At 43.8% G+C, this 20,268-nt stretch overlaps 1 protein-coding gene across 1 annotated transcript in view; it reads left to right on the top strand.

Moving 5' to 3' along the window:
- The window catches only part of TCERG1L (transcription elongation regulator 1 like), a gene marked incomplete at both ends in the record, with an annotated part of 95,911 nt that extends 75,887 nt beyond the window's left edge, over positions 1-20,024 (top strand). The window contains 5 exons of the mRNA XM_082002403.1: positions 5,684-5,753; positions 11,778-11,913; positions 15,009-15,098; positions 18,225-18,343; positions 19,868-20,024. Coding sequence (XP_081858529.1) covers positions 5,684-5,753; positions 11,778-11,913; positions 15,009-15,098; positions 18,225-18,343; positions 19,868-20,024 — 572 coding nt within the window. The remainder of the gene's footprint in view (positions 1-5,683; positions 5,754-11,777; positions 11,914-15,008; positions 15,099-18,224; positions 18,344-19,867) is intronic.
- Positions 20,025-20,268: the final 244 nt, after the last annotated feature.

Below are 20,268 nucleotides of genomic sequence, written 5' to 3'. Positions count from 1 at the left end.
GAAACATGGGTGCTTCCATCTAAACGTGACACTGCCAGTCACCTTCAAAACGCTGTGGATTCCCAAAGGGGAGAGTCATGGCTAAAGAGTAACTGCTGACCTGCAGTAAGACATGTTAAGTGGTTCAAAGTACAGTTTAAAAGACACCCCGTGGCTGGTCAGGGATCCAAGGTGTTTGCTATCTGGTCCTCCCTGAGACAGCCAGTTTGCAGAGGCAGTGTTCCCAGCCTGACTTTCCCATCCCATGCTCCTCGCCCTGTGTCTTTTTGGGCTGCTATCCACAGCTTCATCATCCAGTCCAGATCTTGTCCATGCTGGTGACCAGCCCAGGAGCAGCCCAGCGTGCCAGCCTGTGCTTGCCGGTGCAGCAGTGGCTCCATAGTCTGTTCCACTGCACTTCCCTCCAGTGGTTTGGTTTCACCAGTTGATGTGGACTCCCTTTGCTCTATTACCGGGAGCTGCTCCATCCCACACAGAATCACAGAAGGGTTTGGGTTGGAAGGGACCTTTCAAGGCCACCTAGTCCAACCCCCTGCCACGAACAGAGACATCTTCAACCAGAGCGGGTTGCTCAGAGCCCCATCCAGCCTGACCTGGAACGTTTCCAGGGTTGGGGCATCCTACCACCTCTCTGGGCAACCTGGGCCAGGGTTTCACCACCCTCACTGTCAAAAATTTCTTCCTGATATCTAGTCTAAATCTTCCCTCTTTCAGTTTAAAACCATCACCCCTTGTCCTGTTGCTACAGGCCCTGCTAAAAAGTCTGTCCCCATCTTTCTTGTGAAATGGCACCCACCGCTCACTTAGTCCCCCTAAATATATTTGCTGCCGGTGAATTGTGTTCTCCTGTGCTCTCCTGCACCTCAACACCTTCCTTTCCAAGGCCCGTGTTGGTGCTCCTTTATTTCCCGACGCTTTAGGTTACCGTTCAGGCGGGAGCTGTGCCGGTAAGACCAGCCGTTGCTGGGAGGGCATCTAGGCGCACGGCGGCCATTCGAATCGCTGCTTGTCGTGATCGGCTGCTGGTTTACAGCAGTTTCACTGGAGAGCCTCCCTCAGCCGATGCCTCTTCTTCAGTGCTGAGGTCTGGGAAAAAACGGAGGGGGAAAAATGAGACTGTTGTCATTCTTTTTAAGTGTAGTGTTGTATAACTGAAAATAAGGTAGCAGTGCCACTCTCGTGAAGTGACCTGCCTTTTACACGCGGGCCATCGGGGCCGCAACGCACGCTTGGACCGCCAGGCAGAGCTCCCAGTTACCTACCGCGGCACGGGCTGTGAGTGTGCGTTTGTGGGCTTGAAACGCTGTGTCTGCAGGTCGATAGGAGTGAGTGATAATCAGGATTTATGTTACCATTTTTAGCAGAAGTTTACTGAAGAAAAGCTACAGAGAGAGATTTTCTTTTAGTGTAGTCCTTATCAACATATAATGTCATTACATTTTTCAGTATGAATTTCAGTCGTCAGATGGTTGTATATGGCTTGAATAACTTTAGCTATATATCTACTAATTCCAAAGTGTAGCTGCTGAAGTTCATTTTTCAGGAGAAAAAATATAGCATACGCTTTCTATTACAGCATTTATTGAAAGATCAGTTAATTACTGACAAGGGGGAATGATGGCCAAAGACAAAACCGAGCGTCCTTGTTCATTGTCTGTAATTAATTAATGAAAAGAGCCTAAAGTCACTGTTGATATGCGCCACTTCAAAAATCTGCTTTTTTGTTGTGTGTTCCACCCTTTTTATTTATGATCTATAAGTACCACCACGATTTGATTCATGCACCAGTTTCTTTATGGCCATGATTTTCATTGTTGGTAATAGTCTTCATCTTCCTTGATATAATTGGGAGTCGCAGTTGCTCAGTATTTGAGACAGTCAGGTTGTAATTAGTGTATATTAGCTGCTGAGGTGAAAGGGATTATTTGTTACCGTTTCTCTTAGCTTGTAATCTTGAGTAAATAAATAATACAAATGAGCTCTGTGTTTGCAACAATGGTTGCCAAATTTATTTAGCTTAGTTGTTGCGGCTGAGTTTTAATTAGCATTTTTAAATCAAAAGGCACAGAAAAAGTTGGCAAGCGTAGTTATTCATGGCGTGTTGTAGGTCATCTGAGCACCGCTCCGCTGAAAGATCAAGTGCATTTATAATTTAGGCATAAATGAAAAATTACTCATTTATCAATTACTCCGCCTCCACAAAGCATTAGTTCTTAGGGAGATTTATGAAAGTGTCATGGCTCTCTACTAACGGGCTCCCACCAGGCCGTCCCGTGGAATCGGGGAGGAGGTGCGGCTGCACCGGGGCCGCTGCGGCAGCAACGGCAGCAGAGGAGCTTCCGGCCAGCGCTGCCCCGGCCCCTCCAGCGGGGACGTCGCCTGGGTGGAGGGACCCGCCGCCCACCAGGCACAGGGCCGGGACAGAGACGGCGTTTCCAGGACTGTCGTATCTTGATCTTCCGTGTTCCCAAGCCAGAGCTGTCTGACAGCAGAGTGCAACATCCTCTGGTGACAGCTCTCTCTCCTCGTCCCCGACTGTCGTTACTCCTCTCTCTTGGTGCGGTCATGGACTGACCGTAACAACCCTGTTTTCCCTCAAAGATTCCTTAAAATGTTTCTCTCTTACTGCAATGGAGAAAAAAATTTCTGTCTGTTCCTATTCCTCTGCCTGCTCCATGGTTTGTCTGGATGCTTAGGCTGAGGAAGTTATTTTCTCAGCTAATTAATTCTGACTACAGAAAATGGCACATTGGTTCATAGTTGGTATGGCCCCTATTCAAAATCAGTTATCATTTAGTTTACTCCGTCCCCACAAATATTTTGGACCCTTTAGCATTCAGACAAAAATAGGAAGCACGGTCCCTGGAAACAGCATCGGTAAGCTCCTAGGCTTACGCGTGGTACGTGGGCGCCAGGTCTCTATAAAACTGCAAATCCGATTTCTGCGTGTGGCCAATGGATTGACAGCGCTTTAACTCACCTGGTAAATGCTGGCGTTTCCTCTTTGTTCTGGAAAATGAACCGGAATGCACGACGTGGCTGGGATTAGCTGAATGATTTAATTAATGAGCACTAAGCTTGATAGACCATCACATTGGGGCAGTGCTCCGCTTCATGATTTCATGGAAAGATTACCATCAAGTAATATTCTTCCTCAAAGCTTTAAATCAATTATTAGATTTTGTGCTCGGCTGCCTCTCTTCGCTGTCGGAGTCAGTTCATAATCTTGCTGGAGGGCCAGCGGTGCAATGTGATGCAGTCAGTTCCTGAGTGGGAGTTAGAGATACCATTTGTCATGTTCTACGGAGTTTTGCATTCCACTGAAATTTTAAGTGATGATGCTGGCTCTCATCTTGCCCCTTTTATCCAAGGCCACATAGCCATAGCAGTCTCTCACGCAGGCGAAGCGAGAAGGGTTTGGTGTCCCTCCCTCGGGAGGCCATCCGTGCGCTCCGGGAGAGCCCAAGGTGTGTCGGGAGCCAGCGGACGGAAGCAAACACTGAAATCGGGCTGTACTGTATCACATCTCTTTGATCTGTACGGTAACTTAAGATTTGGGTTTATAAATGCCCAGTTCACATATTTTTCACAACAAAATTTTAAGTTCATATATCCTTTTCAGAAGTCTGTGAAAGATCTTGTTGTAAGATGACTTCAAATTTGAGTTCACCTTCAAGTAACTGGAGAACTTCACATAATCGTTTGTCACCACCAGAGGATTTTCTCTTGCCCTGTGGAAATGTCGATCGGGAAGGGCTCACTGCATGGGCCAGACTTCTCGCCACACGCTCGCTTCACTAGAGGAACATCCCATCAGGACTCGCCACGTCGGAGCGTAGCACAACGTACGTCCTTTAGCTGGCTCTGGAGAGCTGTCCCTGGCGAGTGTCAAGCGCAGGAGGTGCCCTCCCGGGCACGGCTTTTCCTTTTCTTTCCTTCCGTGGTGGCGAGGTTTGGTAGGAACAGGGTTGTGCTTGCCTGTCACCTTTAACTTCAGCTCTCTTGGAAAACACCATCAAGTACTCTATCATTTCATATTATTGCCTTCAGAATTCATTAAAGTTAAGACCACCGCTGCCTCCACAGGTTGTTCAGCTCTTGATTAATAGCTTTATAATCTCTCTGTTGAATTACATTCCGCCTTCCGAGTTTACAGGTTGGTTTTCCTGTTTCGCTGTATTTCAATTGGGTGTCCCAAAGAAAAATTTAGCAAGACAAGGTAATAGTTCCAGTGAATTTATGTATATTTAAAACATTCGTTGATGTATTCATAATGTTTCTATATTGTCAGGAATGTTGAGATCAAACTTTATTTTGGAATGCCATTCATTTCTCCTTAGTACCATTTTAAGTTGTAGTTAGTAAAGTATCCATTTGCACCTGCTGTGTGTTTCCTCCTCAAGGTTACAGTGCTGTTTTGTTTTTTTCGTTCGTGTTCATGCACTTAATATAAATAAAAGGTAACATTTGCTGAAAGCATACCAATAAACATTCCGTTTCCCTAAAATAGGGAAACAAAATGAGCTAAGAACAAGACTTGTAAATTGAAACTTGAAATAAATGGCCAAATTTCTGTTATCTTCAATGATAGGAAGATTAGACCCGGACAAGTAACAGGGACTTGAAATTAGTTTATGGATTTCAAAATACTCATTGATCTCTATTTGTGTTCAGTCATTTCCTAGCAGATCTCTTGGAGTTTTGTCTGATTTCAGTGAGACTAGGTTTCACCATATCAAGTTATTCAAACCCTTTATTTCCATTAACCTAAGTTCAATTTTGTGTTTATTTTTATTTTTTCATAGTATCCTAAATAGCAAGACATGTCTTCATTACTAGTCTAATACAAAAAGGCTGAGGTTTGGTGTTTCTGATATTCCCAGGCTAACCACGCACAGTTTGATTTTTGTATTTCTCAACCAATTTGTGGTGAACCACTGAAGAATCTCCGACACAAACCAAGCACTGGATGGACATGACTTCTGGTGGTCTGTTCATTCGAATTTTGATGAAAATTGCGGTTTGTATACATGAAAAAAAAAGTAATTTCCAGAAATAAATATCTGTTCTATATGCTTCACATTCGTTATGACCGACAGTGCAACCTCAGAGTCCTTCAAGAACGAGTGTCCAGGCCAAACCAGGAGCGTAATGTTGCCTTGGAGTTACTCTGCAGCATCAGGAGTGTGGAGGTTGTTGGTATCTCCATAAACTTGCAATACTGGTGGTTGAATTTATGGAAAAGCAGTGTTATATTTGCTTATATAAGAAAGAAAAATGTGCTAAGGAGGGACGTTCTGGTGTGAGGTAGCACTACTGAATACTTCAGGCTGCCAGGACTGAAGTAATTTTGCAGAAGTGTCTTTGTAGTTGTGTTTTTAAGGGAAGGGAGGAGGGAGTATTAGGTAAAACAATAACAAGATTTAAAAAAAATCATGTTACAAATGAACTATGAGTAATTTTTCAGAATGAAGATGGTTGGTTTTATTGCTATCGGTCGCATTGGGATGAAGGCGTTTCTGAGGATCTGATGAAATACGTGTTATTTTTAAAACACTCTGTAGAGAGTGAAAAAAAGTAAATACCTGAGCAGGGGCCAAAGACAACAAATGAAACGTTAATTTGAGGAATTTGTATTCCTATTTATCTAGTTCAAATCTAATCACTATTTATTTCTTTTTAGCAGATAAATGTGTTAGTTCTTGTCCAGGGGATGAAAATGATGATCTTAGCATCAAAACTAAGAGAAATAAGTAAGTTCTAAAGTTTACTTCTCTATATCTAATGTTGGGAAGCTAACGTCTGGTTCAATTAAGTGCAAAGAGAAATATGGTTATTTTCTTCTGTGTGGATAACTACACCAGTAAATTACGAGAGTCATTTTTAAGATATCCAATCTTCATCAAACCCCATGTTTCTCTAAAATACCAGTTTTCCATGAACATCATCCATTTTTCTCTGAGTAACTCTTACGTACTTTGAGATGGTTAAAAAAACCTGGTAAGGTTATGTAGTTATTTCAAAGACATTGGAAAAAAGCTTTGTCTTCACTGAAGTAGATTTTTTTTTCACTGACATCAGGGTTTCCAAGGTTTCAAGTCAACTATTACCATGCTGTAGGCAGGTGGAACTGCAGCCAGGCTACCAGCTCAGAAATAGCTGGAGGTATTTCTGTTTTGCTTTTATTTCACCTGTGTTTCAAATTATCATGAAGTAATAGGCAAAAAAACCCTGTAGCAAATAAGCAACTCTGTAACCCTTTGCCAAAACAGCAGGAAAATTAAGTCAAGTGAATATATTGAAGATAATTCTGTTCTCTTTTACATTGCTATTCTTACCCTACTACACTGGGTAGTTCTTTTGACCTTGTTAAGACTTTCTGTGGATTTATATTTCTTATGAAGGAAGAATCGCATACTCCCAAGTTGAATACTCAGACTATTTAAGCACTTAGTGCTTGGTATAAAAGAGTATATTTATACTTCATATACTAAATATGTACTTTTACTATTTACATAGTATTTATAAACAGTATAAAAGTTTATATTTAGTATAAAAGTATTTAAGAATACTTCTATTGACATCAGTGGGTCCGACAATAATGGGCCAGTACTATGACCTGTGTACAGAAGCAGGTATTTGCCATGTGCTATTAAGGCGGTTCCCTTTACTGCTTGGTTGTGAAAACCGAAAAACGTCTTTCCATTAATGTACATAAATGGAATTCTAAAAATCCAGAAGCTTGTTCATAAACTCCAGAAAAATGCACTTATTCCAAGATTACTGTATCAAAGTAGGCTTGGGTTTACTGCGCAGCGTGTCGCAAGGTCAGGCAGCACCTCTTTCACCGTCTGCTTGAGGATAAGGAATATTGTCTCATCTTCGTTGGAGTGCCATGGCTTATTCACTCTTGAAAGACTAACTTTGGGGTTTTTAGTGTCTTATTTCCTTTACACTCAGAAGGACATTGTCAAAATTGTAAGACCCAAATATGGACCATCTTTTTGTACATTTTCAGTATGTATCTTTTATTATTTTTATTTACTTGCAGAAATACATTTTCATATGCATATTTTTTCCCCAAAGCAAGTAGGTAAGTACAGTTCAAGCTGGGCAATCTCAGCCTACCGCAGAGTTGCTGCAGGACTCTCTTGCTTTAACACATTGTATCACCTTTCTTGTGGTATATGTTTATAGGCACATATATACACATATATAAGCATACATCATGCAGCCGTCCAGCGGTGTCCGCTGGCGCCGCGAAGGCATCTCGCACCGAAAAGAGCATTCGCGGGCTGGGAAAGCATCCTTCGGGTCTTGAACAGGTCATCTGAGTCACAGGCAACACAAGCTCAGCTGTGCCTTTGTGCCACAAAAGTTAAGTAGCACGTGATAATGGATGTATGTCACCTGCTGCTTATGTCATCATTTCTCTTTATATTATGCTATATTTATGTATGGTACAACAAATAATACAACGTTTATCATACTTGAGATTTGTGGCAAGAGATTCATTGAGAGGGTATTTAAAGCTCTGAGAACCCTATTGTAACCTCTATCTTTAACTTTATAAATAAATCTTTAGATTAGCAGGAAACAATTCTTACTTGCTGTATTTGGGCAATTAGTCCTATGAAAGTCGTGGGAAACATTCACGTAATAAACAAGTAAGATTTGGCTTGGCAGCGTAGGATTTTCTCAGACTTTGCTGTGATGATCCCAATTCCCCAGAAGTTTGGCCTGTCATCAAAAGCCATAAAGTGTTTATTTTTCTGTCTATAGAACACCCATCCCCAAACTACTACATGGTTTCTACAGCCGTTTTGAATTTTAAATTATCTTTTATAACATGTGAAGATTTCCTGATGTTTTGCTTTGCACCCTGAAACAATGGCAGAACATAGAGATTCATGGATGGACCTTTAAAACACTGACTTTTTATTAAAGAAATGCAGTTTAAGTGCTTGTTTAAACATATTAATGTTCGACTATAGCTAACACTTCATGACATAAAAAAGTGAAATGTTGCATTTTCATTTCAAACTAGAATTTAGTTATCCTCAGGATGAAAATAATGTATAAACTCTTTTGCTATATGAAGACTGTTTCCGTTGACATGATTGAGACATCCCACTGGAGGTTGGACCCGTCCCAGCTGGGTATCCACTGCAGTGAGCAACCTCCCACCTCTGCAGCTGGGACTTACTAATGGTTGTTTGCACAGCGGTTAGAATCGCTGCTGCCATCAGTGTTTGGAACTGATATTACTGTTTCTAAGTGCTGTGGGTCTCCGCTGCCTACATCCGTGTGTGTCTGCTCAGCCAAAAGCAGATCTGATTTTTAAAATGTGGCTTGTAATTCCTTGTAAGAAAAGGTTACTGCATGCCATAAACAGGAGAAGGGGTATTCTCAAGATGCAGAGTCTACTAAAGTGCTGGTTAAGCTCTGAGTTCTGGACAAGAGGATACACATCACTGGCTTTTCATCTTCCAGGTTGCACGTACAAGGTCCACATCTGACTTTCTGTTTCCTCTGCTTTGTTTTACTTGGGAATGGGCAAAGTGCTGCTGACTCCAGAGGTGAAAAAAGATTTGTCTTTACAGAAAACTAAACAAATTTTCACTTTGGTGCTGCATGGACAGAAAAACCGTTCCTGTTGCTGTCATACCCACAGTAGTAATTGCATACGAAGACAGCGAATGTGTCCCTCCAGTTAGCAGAGCGTGGTGGGGAGGCGGGGAGCACCGTCATCCTGCCGTGCCGTGGTGCTCGCTGCCGGCCTCCCCGCAGGTGCCCGGGCTGCTGAGCTGGACGGTGGCGTGGGGCCAGGAGCCCCCGGAGCCCAACCCGGCCCTGCGCTGTGCCGGGCGGCGCCGCTGGCTCGGCGCGCTGCGTGTCTGTGCCGCGCAGGGCTGGCGTGCGCAGAGAGCCGCTGCAAGCGGAAGGCAGGTTGTAGCTGGCCATCGGCAGCCCTACGCCTGACATCTGCAGCGGCGCGGGAAATTGGACCCCATTTTTACCCCCAGACAGCCATTCTCTGTTTATTTTTGTGATACCAAGATTTTTTCTTGGTCAAGTATAACTAAAAAAGGAGGTGTTGCATGCTTTCAGAGTTTGTTTGCAAATATGCTGTATTCCCTATTCTATTTTATTTAAGCTACTTACTAAATCATATTGTTCCTTTGACATACAGTAAATCATCTGCTATACAGAAGGCACTCTGCTAGGGATAAGATCTAATCCCATCAAAGTTCCAGCACAATTCTTTATAATTCAACTAGAGGGTCATCACACAGACGTACAGTAGAGGTTTCCAATTCCAGTATTTTTTTGCATCAGTTGTCATTTCCAGTATTCACGTTTATGTCTATATTTGCATTCACGTGTTGAGTTTACATTGGTAAGAAGAAATCTGCTATTTTGCTTCTCCTACTCTTGCTTTGCTGGTGGCAGAGGACCTGACCCGAGGCCGCCGCAGAAGAGAGCAGAACTCCCTTCTGTCGGGGACGTTTGTGCAACCAGTGCTTCCAGCCAGAACCTGCGTCTGCAGGTTTAGGAGCTCGGGGAGCCCTGTGGAGCTCTGGGCTCCACAACCTGCTCTTGCACTTTCAGTTACGTTTCATTGGGGTTTAATGAAACTGCTTAAAAATACTGAAATCAAATTCTTACTCAGGCAATGCTGTGAGTGTACTCTGTACAAAAGAAAAACAATCTTCAGAGAAACTTAGGTGTTCTGGATTTTCTTCACAGAATGACAGAAGGGCTGGGGGTCTCTGTCCCACCCTGCTCCCAGCAGGTCGCTCAGGGACCTGTCCAGGGCGGTTTGGGCATCTCCAAGGACGGAGCCCCACAGCCTCCCCAGACAGCCTGCCCCAGCACCCAACCATCCTCCCAGTAAAAAGCTTTTCTTATGCTTGGACAGGTGCCCCCATATTTCAGTTTATGCCTGTTGCCTCTTCTCCTTTCAGTGGGTGCCAGAGTTATGCAAAAACATCTCTCCACCCTATCCATTTTGAGATTTGCAGGCTTCTGAGATCATGCTAGTAGGCTACTCATGTGTGTCCTGAGTAGTAGGTCACATAGTTGGTTGTGCAGGTTATTGTATTATTTGCTAAAGAAAATTGTATTCTCTACTGTCATTTTTGGCATGAGAAAAAAATCTGCATGATTTGCAACATCATTTCCAATTGCGTAAGAAGGGCTGAAGGCAAGAGGGGCTCTTCTGGTGCTTGGCTGATGGAGTAGTGTACTGTATTTCTCACTTTCAGCTTGAAAAAGCTCTTTGTGTGTACTAGAAATTGGATTGGGCCTTTCATGGATCATGTCACAGAATAAAATTTGCTATTACGATACAAAAGTCACTGTCATTCTGTGAAGAGCACCAGTTTGAGACCTCTCAAATCACTAGTCATACAGCATCATTCTAGGATAGGTGGAAGTGTAACGTAATTATTTGTAGAAGGAGGATAATACGCTAGGGCTCACATTACATACTGATCTAATTCATTTGCTTGGAAATCAAAAAGTGTTTTCCTGTTGAAATTTCAAACTAAGTATTATTCCGTAGTGGTGAAAATTGCCTCAGTAGAAAACGCAGTCATGCCTTGTAGGAGGCTAAAAATCAAACCACCTGACTTTCATTATCCTCACTTGAACCTTGTGATCATTTTAAGGCTCCCGATCTTTCCCGAAAGAGCCTTAATTTGTGCTGAACCCATTCGTTGCTCAGGGATTATGAAGCAGCAGGGTGGCCCTAGAGCAGAAGTCTGATTTCGAGATCTGAGTTGGCCAGCTTCTCCAAAGTCAAGGCGTTCGTATCCCCACCTCAGATCCCGTTACCTCCTGAAGCAGACTCCTTCCTACCTCTGAGGTCCCCGTTTAACTGACCTCTCCCTGCAGATGCTGAGGGCACACGGGGGCGAATCTTCAGCCCTCCAAACAAAGGGGAAATAGATGTTCGCTTCCAGCGCCGTGAGAGTGCGGCGTTAGCGGTCGCTAAGTGACGAAATTGCCTGGGTATTTGTCTGGTGTGAAACAGTTCCGCTCCAGTGGCGACAGCCATTACGTAGGGCTGCACCCGCGGAGAGCGTCGCTCTGTCGCTGCCACCGCTTTGTGGCCGCGGCTCGCAGTAAAGCATCCCTCGTTCCTGAAAGGAGTGCAGCGCTGCTGCGGGCGCGCCTGCGTCCCGGCGGCCTTGTAGGCAAAGTGACTCGGGCGAGAAGTAGTAAGCGTTTTCTCAGAAACACCTATTTATTCCAATCGGATGCAATCTCGGAAGAAGGCTGCCAGGGTAAATACGGATTGCCAGATGACTGCCCTTGGGAGCGAGCTCGTGGGGTGCATGGGAACGTAACGTAAAGATTAGTGTTGACCTTCAACTTCGGGGGCATGAAAACGGGAAAGAAAAATAAAACAAGATGAGTCTCTTCAGTCACTCCTTTAAAGTCTCCACTCCTTGACAAATTTTATATAAAGCTGTCACTTTTCTGCAGCTTGAAATGCAGCGTAGCGTTGCGCTGCTGAATTCCTCTTTGACCGCACCGGCAGACCCTCCTTCCACGTAACGAGTTGTCGGAGGTCCCTTGGCAGCACCCGCAAGCCCCGCGGTTTCATAGTGAGCTGCCGGTTTGGGTCACTTGGCTGCCAGCCTCCGCGCCCCGGCTCTGCGCCGTGCGCACCGAGGAGCCCTGCCGTCCTGCAGCCTTTCTAGAGAGGGCCGCAAGTCCCCTCCCGAGCTGATGATTGCTGAACTATTTTCTGTCTTACCTTGTTAAAGAACAGAAGATTCCCCAGCTGCTGACCAGGGGAAGGCCGACCTGGAGGAGAAGGACGAGGAAACGTCCGCGGCTCAGCGCACGCCTCCCTTGGAAGAGCGCATCACTCACTTCCGAGACATGCTTCTGGAGAGAGGGGTAAGAAATGCGCTTGCTTGCTCTGCAGGTCTCATTTGTGACAGTAGGGCATCATCGAGGACCACGGCAGGAACCATTTGTAATTATGACTTAGCAGTCAGACGAAGAATCGTTGAGGGCGGGGTTGCTGTCTATTAACCATGTAGCTTTTGCGACACTTGGCTGTGGCTTTTCTTCCGACGCCAGCCGGGCACACGTGGCCGCGCAGAAGTGCAAGCGCGTTGCGGGTGCGGCTGCTGGCAGAGCCCTGCAGACGGGCCCAGAGATAACCAGAGGCAGTAGCTCTTCCAGCGCAGGCCGACGGCTCAGCAGGGCTCAGCCACGCGCCCCCGCGGGGTCCCGCGCGAGCCCCAGCAATGATGAACAAAGAATACATAAATACATAAGGATACATAAATAAAGAATAAAAGATGCGTCGTGCGCGTGACCTGGAGCACAGCGCCAGGCTCGGAAGCAGTCCTGGCAAGCTCTCTGCTTTATTTAGCACGGGGGAGGTTTCATCGCCCAGACTCCAGTGATCCCAGCAATGGGAAGCCAAATTCACTCACTGGCCATCCAAAATCTTCCCAGTCTGTTGGGAAAGGACGTACTGGACTCTCTGGAGGGTTAAGAAAACCTGCCCTGTTCCCTGGACCTCCCCGACAGGCCTTGGACTCCCCTGAGAAGAGCTGGTGGTTCCAGCCGAGGCTGAGGTGCAGGAGCGTGGGGTGCTCGGGGCTTTGGGCTGAACGGGGACGGGAAGAGGTGGCGGGAGCGCCCGGAGCATCGTTCCCTCCCACAGACCCGGCGCAGGCTGCGGCGGGGCTCGGGGCGACTGCCGCCGGTGTACCGGGACCTGGCCGAGATTATGCGTCAGTAGCTGGAGCGTAAATTCAACGGGCAGACTGGCCCGTCGGCGCCGTCAGCCTCGTGACCGCCGGTAAAGCGCGGATTACGGGTCACGTAATAGCCGCTGGCGACTGATGTTGTAACGAGTGTCAGCCTGACTTTTCTGTGGTAGCATACAAACCTGTGCTGAGCTGGTCCCGTAAAGGCTACCAACAATGTGAGGAATTTTGGATACCGTTACTTATAGACATAAAACGACCTCCACCAAAAATCGTCTCGCAGTGTCCCTTCTTCCAGAGAACTGATGATTTTGAGCGTGAACGGAATTAATAGGCATAGCAGATTTAGGCCCTGATCCTGCCAATGTAAACGGGTGTATAATGGAGCAGTGTATGCAGGTTGTATACCTCCTTCCAACGCTCTGCAAATATGTATTCTATAGAAGTTCATGTAATTTCTGTAAAGGATTTTTTTATTTTATAGGCAGTAAAGCCTATAAAATTTATCACTAGTAATCAGCAGACTTTAAAGGTAGATAATTAGAGCTTCAGAAGCCCAACAGTAAATTATCTCTGTTCCAGACCTGCTTTATTAATACATTTTGTTATTTATGCTTAAAAAATGCAGAAGTGCCATAAATGAATACTGGTTGAAGACTTCTGCTGACATGTTTTAAATCAGGGGGCAATAAGTCCAAAATTAGAAAGTATTAGGGATATTCTGTAATAGGATTGCTCAGGTGTTTCCAGTGTAAGATTCAGACTTGCTCATAAAAATCAGAAATTCAGGGAGCTTAGTGTTTGATTTTGCTATTATTTAAAAATGTCTAGACGATAGCTTACTTTGCTTTTGCCCTGAGCATTTTTTAAACATCCAGACGAGCCACTGGTCAGCGCCAGCTGGTTGCATTGCTCGAAATGCAGTGAGGCCATTAGCGTTATTTTAAACTGATTATTTAAATGAACGTCTCCTGCCGTTCCCTTGTACTGCTGTTTCTCAAGAAGTTACTCGATGGCGTTACAAAGAGCTTGAACTAGATCGAGTTCTTCAGTGTACTTCTGAATCTTCCTACGCAAATTATAGCAACAGAAGAATATTTGTTGTAACATTTTGCAAATAAAACGTGATTTTGGTGTAGCTCCAAGACAGTAGCACTATTCTTAAGTCTCTGGCCAGTTTTCCAATTTAAAATGTAATCTCTGCTATCCTCCTGTAAGTTTAAATATTTTCACAAAATCCTGAGAAAATCCAAGCCCCTTCCTGGCTCCCTCACAGGCACGGCATCAAAATATCCAAGTTCTCCAGTCTGCATTTCTGGGAAGTTCTTCTCTTTGCTAGGATGAAGCAAAAAAGTCAATGAAACAAGACTTTAATTATACTTCACATACTTAATTTTTTTAGTGCATTTATTCTTCTTTGTAATTAGATGGAGCAAATATTTTGTGTTACTCCAGAGCCTTCTGTAACAAACTAATTAACAGCGACATTGCGTGAGGTACCGAAATCAGGCTGGGGATGTTAGTCTTACGCTCCCAGACTGTTTTTTCGTAAAAGTCCCGGGCAAAGGCGCCTGGGCAAGGGAGGGACCTGCTCAGATTCGTGGTGGTCCTCACAGCCCGCTCACCGTAAGGAGGTTTCGGAGGAGACGGAAGAACCTCCGTGGGAGCGTGACATTTTCACGCGACGTGGCTGCGGGAGCGAGCGCGATGCGGAGGGCGTGGGTGGGCGCCCGGGGCCCACTGCAGAGAGCTGGATTCAGCGGGGAAGGGGGGAGCCTGGAAATGGAGGAGACGTGACACCCGTGCTGTTGAGGGAAGCGGCACGTTTACTACAAAAACATGGTGCTTTGATGGTCTTGAGTGTGCGTGAGCATTGACAGCCTCATCGGGGTTATAAATTGAGTTTTGGAGAGGAGGGGAGTTAAAGCTGAGGTAATTGCTTAAATGGAAATTGGTGCTTCTGTTGTGCAAAGGGGATAATAAAGTGGCATTTTCCTTTCAGCTGCGGATTCTTCCCATCAAAAAAATGTGGAAAGACCATCTCCCAGATACTCACTGAGATGTCCTAGAGCAAATCAATGCTAATGGTGTGGGGGTGACTAGAGCATTGCCAGAAACAGATTAAAATTCAACTTCCAACCGCTCAGAGGCATCCTTTAAAGGGTTCATTAGCTTTCTGAACTACTCTTTTGCTTCACCTTGGAACATTTCCATCTTTCACATCCTTATTAAAATTCCTTAATGCAACTGTATTTGTGTACTTCACAGGTTTCAGCATTTTCTACATGGGAGAAAGAGTTACACAAAATAGTATTTGATCCACGCTACCTTCTCCTGAATTCCGAAGAACGTAAACAGGTGAGCCTTATCTTCAGCGTAGCTTCTGACTGGCAGCAAACATCTCCCAAATTAACCGTAATAACACTAATTATCTTGGTAGGGTAAAAAGAATTGCATAAAATTAAAATGTCTTTTTTTTAGTTTTTCAGTGAGACTCATAATTTAGGCTCTGCTCATAAAAAAGTGCTCTGTCTGTTGAAAAGCAAGTGGTAATGAGTGAGTTTGCACACAGAGAAGAGCTGCAGTCTCTTAGGTTGTAGGAACAACTCCTACTGAGCCTGGGAAACCGGGCTGTAGAAAGGGAAATGGCCGTAAGGTAATGTTTCCACTCTGAATTATTTAAATATTGAAGAGAGTCTACTTCATTTTTATTACTTAGAATCTATTTTCTAGGAGTTTGGCAGTATTTACTGCTATATTTTGCAATCACTAAACTTGCTGGACATAAGTGGATAGAGCACGGTGGCCGTGCTGGTATCTGTTTGAATGGGTTTAGTTTTTCTGGCAAGCTGCAGAGGGAAGCGGGCGTTTTGCTGCCTTGTTCGCTTGGGCATTAATTATCACTAGGGATCTAAAAGGACCCGAGAGCTGCTGGCTAGTCTAAAAAATTTAGGAGAGATGCAAGGAGGTGGCAGAGAAGGTGAACGCTTCTGTTCTGTACTTATTTCTGTTCTGTCATTTGTCATCCTGGAGAAGGAAGAATTTTGAATATGGAATTGTCCATTTTTTAAATAAACACGATGAAAAGTATACTTACTCCTGTTCCATTGCGCCTGGGGCCCTTGTTGTCTTGTGATTCTCCAGAGAGCTTCCTGTAGGTATTTACTGAGGGACTGGGCACATATATCTTCATTTACTACCTTTCCAATATTTTTTTTCCTGAGAAAAAAAAGTCAAATAAAATAATAATGAAATACGGAATTGAAAACGTAAGAGAAACTGCTAGAATGGAAAAATACTGCTAAACAAGAGACTAAGCAGGGAGTTTTGTATTTATTTCAGAGAAACAGCAAGGACAAAACCTAGACCTTGATGAGTCAATCAGGATATATTACTTCTTTCATTTTATCAGCCTTGGAGGTGATATAATAAAAATACATCATGAATGCACATATTATATTATAATGTGCTTCAAGCACTGCTGAGGGGGACCTTGTTTGTGGGGTATATTTAATACTCAAGGAGCGGGTTATGCGCAAGTGGTTGACAGTCCTGTAGGTAGAATCCGTGGTCAGGTGGAGGTTGGCTCTGCGAGTGACGGTAATTCAGGCTCAGAGCTAGGGTGGAAGAGGGTGATTGTCGGGTGCTCTTCTGCAAAACAGGGTTAAAAAAAAGTAAGCTTGGGAGCACATGCTGGGTGTGTAATATATTTTAGATACTGCGCTTGAAGGTAAGGTTTCTAGATGTTCCTTATGAGTGGTTCCATTTAATTAGACCCCATTTTCCTCCAAGAAGTAGTGTAAGAAGAAAGTTAAACTCGGGCAGAAGTAGATGCCTGACTTATGGAAGTACTTCTCGAAGTGCAGCTCAGATTACTGGAAGGCGTTTAGGTTTATGGAAACATTTCCCTTCACGGACGCTGACCGTGTGACCTGAGTAGTGAGCATCTGAGTACTTTTTAAATCATGCAAATGCATTTATATTGGAGGGAGTTACGAGGTGAAAAGTGGCTCACAATGAAGGTGGAGAGTAAAGGAATGAAGAAGTGAAGGAAGGAATGAGTGCCGGAGCATGGCTGGCCATACTGCAGTTCTCTCCATGGGCAGGCGGCTAGGTTGGGAAGGGCAAGGAAAGCATTTTGGCTGATCTGCAGGCGTCTGAGGGAGCTCCTTCTTGACTTAAACTTGTGTTGAGGTGGTTTTGACTTCCAGGAGTGCAAGCTCTGCTGTTGGTGGGTGTCCTTTCACTGCCTGAGGAACCTAACGATCTATATTGAACATCTCTGGTTTGCTCCGCTTACTTACCAGTGTTTTCCAATGAGTTATTAACAGTTGAAAGATGCTACTATGTTTAAGCAAGGAAAAGTGAAGGGTAAAGGAGCAACTGTGCTAGATAATGAGCTATCTGTTAATTTTGATTTATTACCTTCATGATAGTTTCACTGTGTCCCCTACTTGATTTGCTCTATTTTTGCCCTTGTACTCAACTTATGCAATTGCATACAGTGTAATATATTCAGATTTCCTAGGTTTTCATAGTACTTCTTTCATGGCCATTTTTTGATGTTTACTTTTCCGGTGCTATTTCTTCCCTTCTCAACATACCATGCTAAATACCGGTTGTAATTTGGTTACTTTAGCTTTCATGTCATGTAGATTTGCACCTGTGCATCCTCATGGCTGATGAGAAAGCAACTGTGGTAGTAACCATAGTAATCATTTTTAATTTACATAATTTGTGGTGAAAAGGATGGTGAATATGGAAAGCTAATAGTATTTTGAGGAGCAGCTCCTTTTATTCAACAATGTAGTGTGCCACACTTTTAAGAGCATGAAACCAGCAGGGCCAGATTTTTGGTATTAAAAATAGTGAACTCCTAAACTCCTTCTCAAGACACCACAAGTCCTGATGCTGCGTGCCCTGCTGCATGTTTAGCTGCCAAGAAGCGTTAGAGGAAGGTTGTTGACCCTTCCAAACATATGAAAGCTTTCGGGTGTACGTGTACAGAGGATCATGTGTAAGCTCATGTTTTTTGACAACTGATATGAAAAGTCTTCAGGCTTTTTTGGGGATAACCTCCAGAATATTGATGTTTAGCATTATAGACATTTTCAGGAATTCCAGCAAGTTGGGAAAGATGCAGGATCCAAACTAAATAGCTGCAGTCAGTTGTACAGATGTACAGAAATAACGCTACAGGCATGAAAATGTGAGCAATACACTGAAGTCAGGTAATTTTGATTTATGTTGCACTGGATGTTTGAATGAAGATGTCATCTGTCCAAATTGTACCTTTTCCAGCTACTTACTTTGTGAGAACACACAGTCAGTGCTGCGTGAAGCAGGGTCAGCTGCATGCAGGGGAGCCGATACTGAGGGCAGATAAGAACTGCAGTTCTTGAGATTGGCAGCCCTTTGATCAAGCAGAAATGCCGCAAAGGCTTTGTTAATAAATGCTGTATCTTGTTTCTCTTTCTTGGAAAGATATTTGAACAGTTTGTCAAGACCAGGATCAGAGAAGAGTACAAAGAAAAGAAAAATAAATTGTTGTTAGCCAAAGAGGAATTTAAGAAGCTCCTTGAAGAATCCAAGTTATCACCAAGGTATGGCATTACCTTATGAAGATCCGTTAAGATAAGATTTCTCATTTGCCCGTGCTTATCAGCCCCAGAACATCACACTGAACGTACTCTTTATAGCAAGCTTGTACATCCATCGCTACAACGCTGTGTTGACATTTCTTCTCTAATATTTTACAGTGTTTTGTTACAATACTGGGAAAGGGAACGTACTGTTTTTCTCTCTGTTTCTTTCTCTCTCTGCCATTAAGAATGTGTAATATTTTGCATAACACATTTATTTTATATGCATATATATGGTATAATTATAGAACACACAGACACACGTATATATTAACTATGTAAAATCAGTACCTGAATGTTAAATCTCATTTATGTTAGACCTACGGGTGTGACTAGTGAAAAACTGTATTCAGGTTTGGTTTTTGGTGGAAGAGAAACATAATTTAACAGTTAGTATTAACGACACGTCACTAAACTCAAGCATGCAATGCAATGATTTATTTTTCTACATTGATTTTTAAGTAAGGGATCCAAAACTGCGCAATGGCAAATGCAGTGCTTAGGAGAGCGCTTACCCACTTGTGTGTTAATGAAAATAAAGAGATTCATGTATTATAAGTCTGGTTAAACTGTTGGAACTAAAGAATTACATTTTTCACTACTAAAATGGGCAGGCAATTGTACAGCACTAGCTGCCTAGACACGTGATACAAACAACACATCAGGCTCTACAGAAGTAGTAATTATAAGAGGTTTCTTTACAACAAAACTGAGAATATTCTGGGGTATTGTAGCAGCTAACGCTGGTTCCAGCAATGATGTTTTCAGTCTATGAGGGCAAAATCGTGCGGGCCTACAGGACAGAGAACGTTTTGCCGGTTAATCTTTTTGTTGAGCTGACTGTGAGACCACAGCATCAAAAAAACTCATCTGCCAGGAATCGTCTCTGGCTCGATTTTCATGTGCCGTCAGATGCCATGTCTGCACTGGGGAATGCCGGACCTGAGGATGAAATCCTCAGGCAAAGCTCCCTGTGGGCTCCAGTCCCATTGTGCCCGTCACTCAAAGTTACAATGAATTTTTTGCTGTTTTTAGAAAAGATCAAACTAGCATGGTATTTCATCAGGTGTCGTGTACTACTGACAGTCCAAGTGCATTGGTTTGCAGTTAGACATGGGTGTGATTTTCTGCTCTGTTATAGGCTAATTATTGAAATTTTGGCCATAAGTGCCGGCAGGCGTAGATTAAAACCGCAGTAACCTGGGACGCAGCAAATACTGTGTGAATGATTCAAACTTGTCCTGTCAGCTATCACACAGATCTTTCTAAATCAAACAGTGGAAGTTAGCTATTGCAGGCTGCTCCCTGAGTCTGAAGCCCAGGCCGTTCTGGCATGGTCTCGCCTCCCTCGCCCCGGGGATTACCATCATGTTCCTGTCAAATATTCCCCAGAACACTGTGTGAAAAGTGAAGCGAGATCCAGATCAGAGAGTCTGAGTGTGGACTGGCAAAGTCGCAGCTTTAAAATGTCTCTCTTTTCTGCAGAACAACGTTTAAAGAGTTTGCAGAGAAATACGGAAGAGATCAGCGGTTTCGGCTTGTTCAGAAGAAGAAGGACCAAGAGCATTTTTTCAATCAGTTCATACTTATTCTTAAAAAGAGGGACAAAGAAAACAGGATAAGGCTACGGAAAATGAGATAAAAACTCCTGAAACTGGCAATAAATACACAAGTCCATGCTGTGACTGCAGTGAGAAATTCAAATGAAGGCTAAAGCGCTGGGGGTTAAACTTGCAGCAGCTTGACGAGGAAGCAGATATCCCCGAGAAAAACTTTCTCTAAACGAAGTTTATTGAACGTGTATTGAATTTGTGAAGGTTGTTCTGCAGGAATCTGAAGGATATTTTGTTCTCAAAGAATTAATGTTTCATATTGAAGCTCTCTTT

Source organism: Phaethon aethereus (genome assembly GCF_964289735.1).
Source record: "Phaethon aethereus genome assembly, chromosome: 7".
In the NCBI taxonomy this organism is placed as follows: Eukaryota; Metazoa; Chordata; class Aves; order Phaethontiformes; family Phaethontidae; genus Phaethon; species Phaethon aethereus.
Note: the sequence above shows the minus strand (reverse complement) of the source record. Positions and strands in the feature narration are given on the sequence as shown.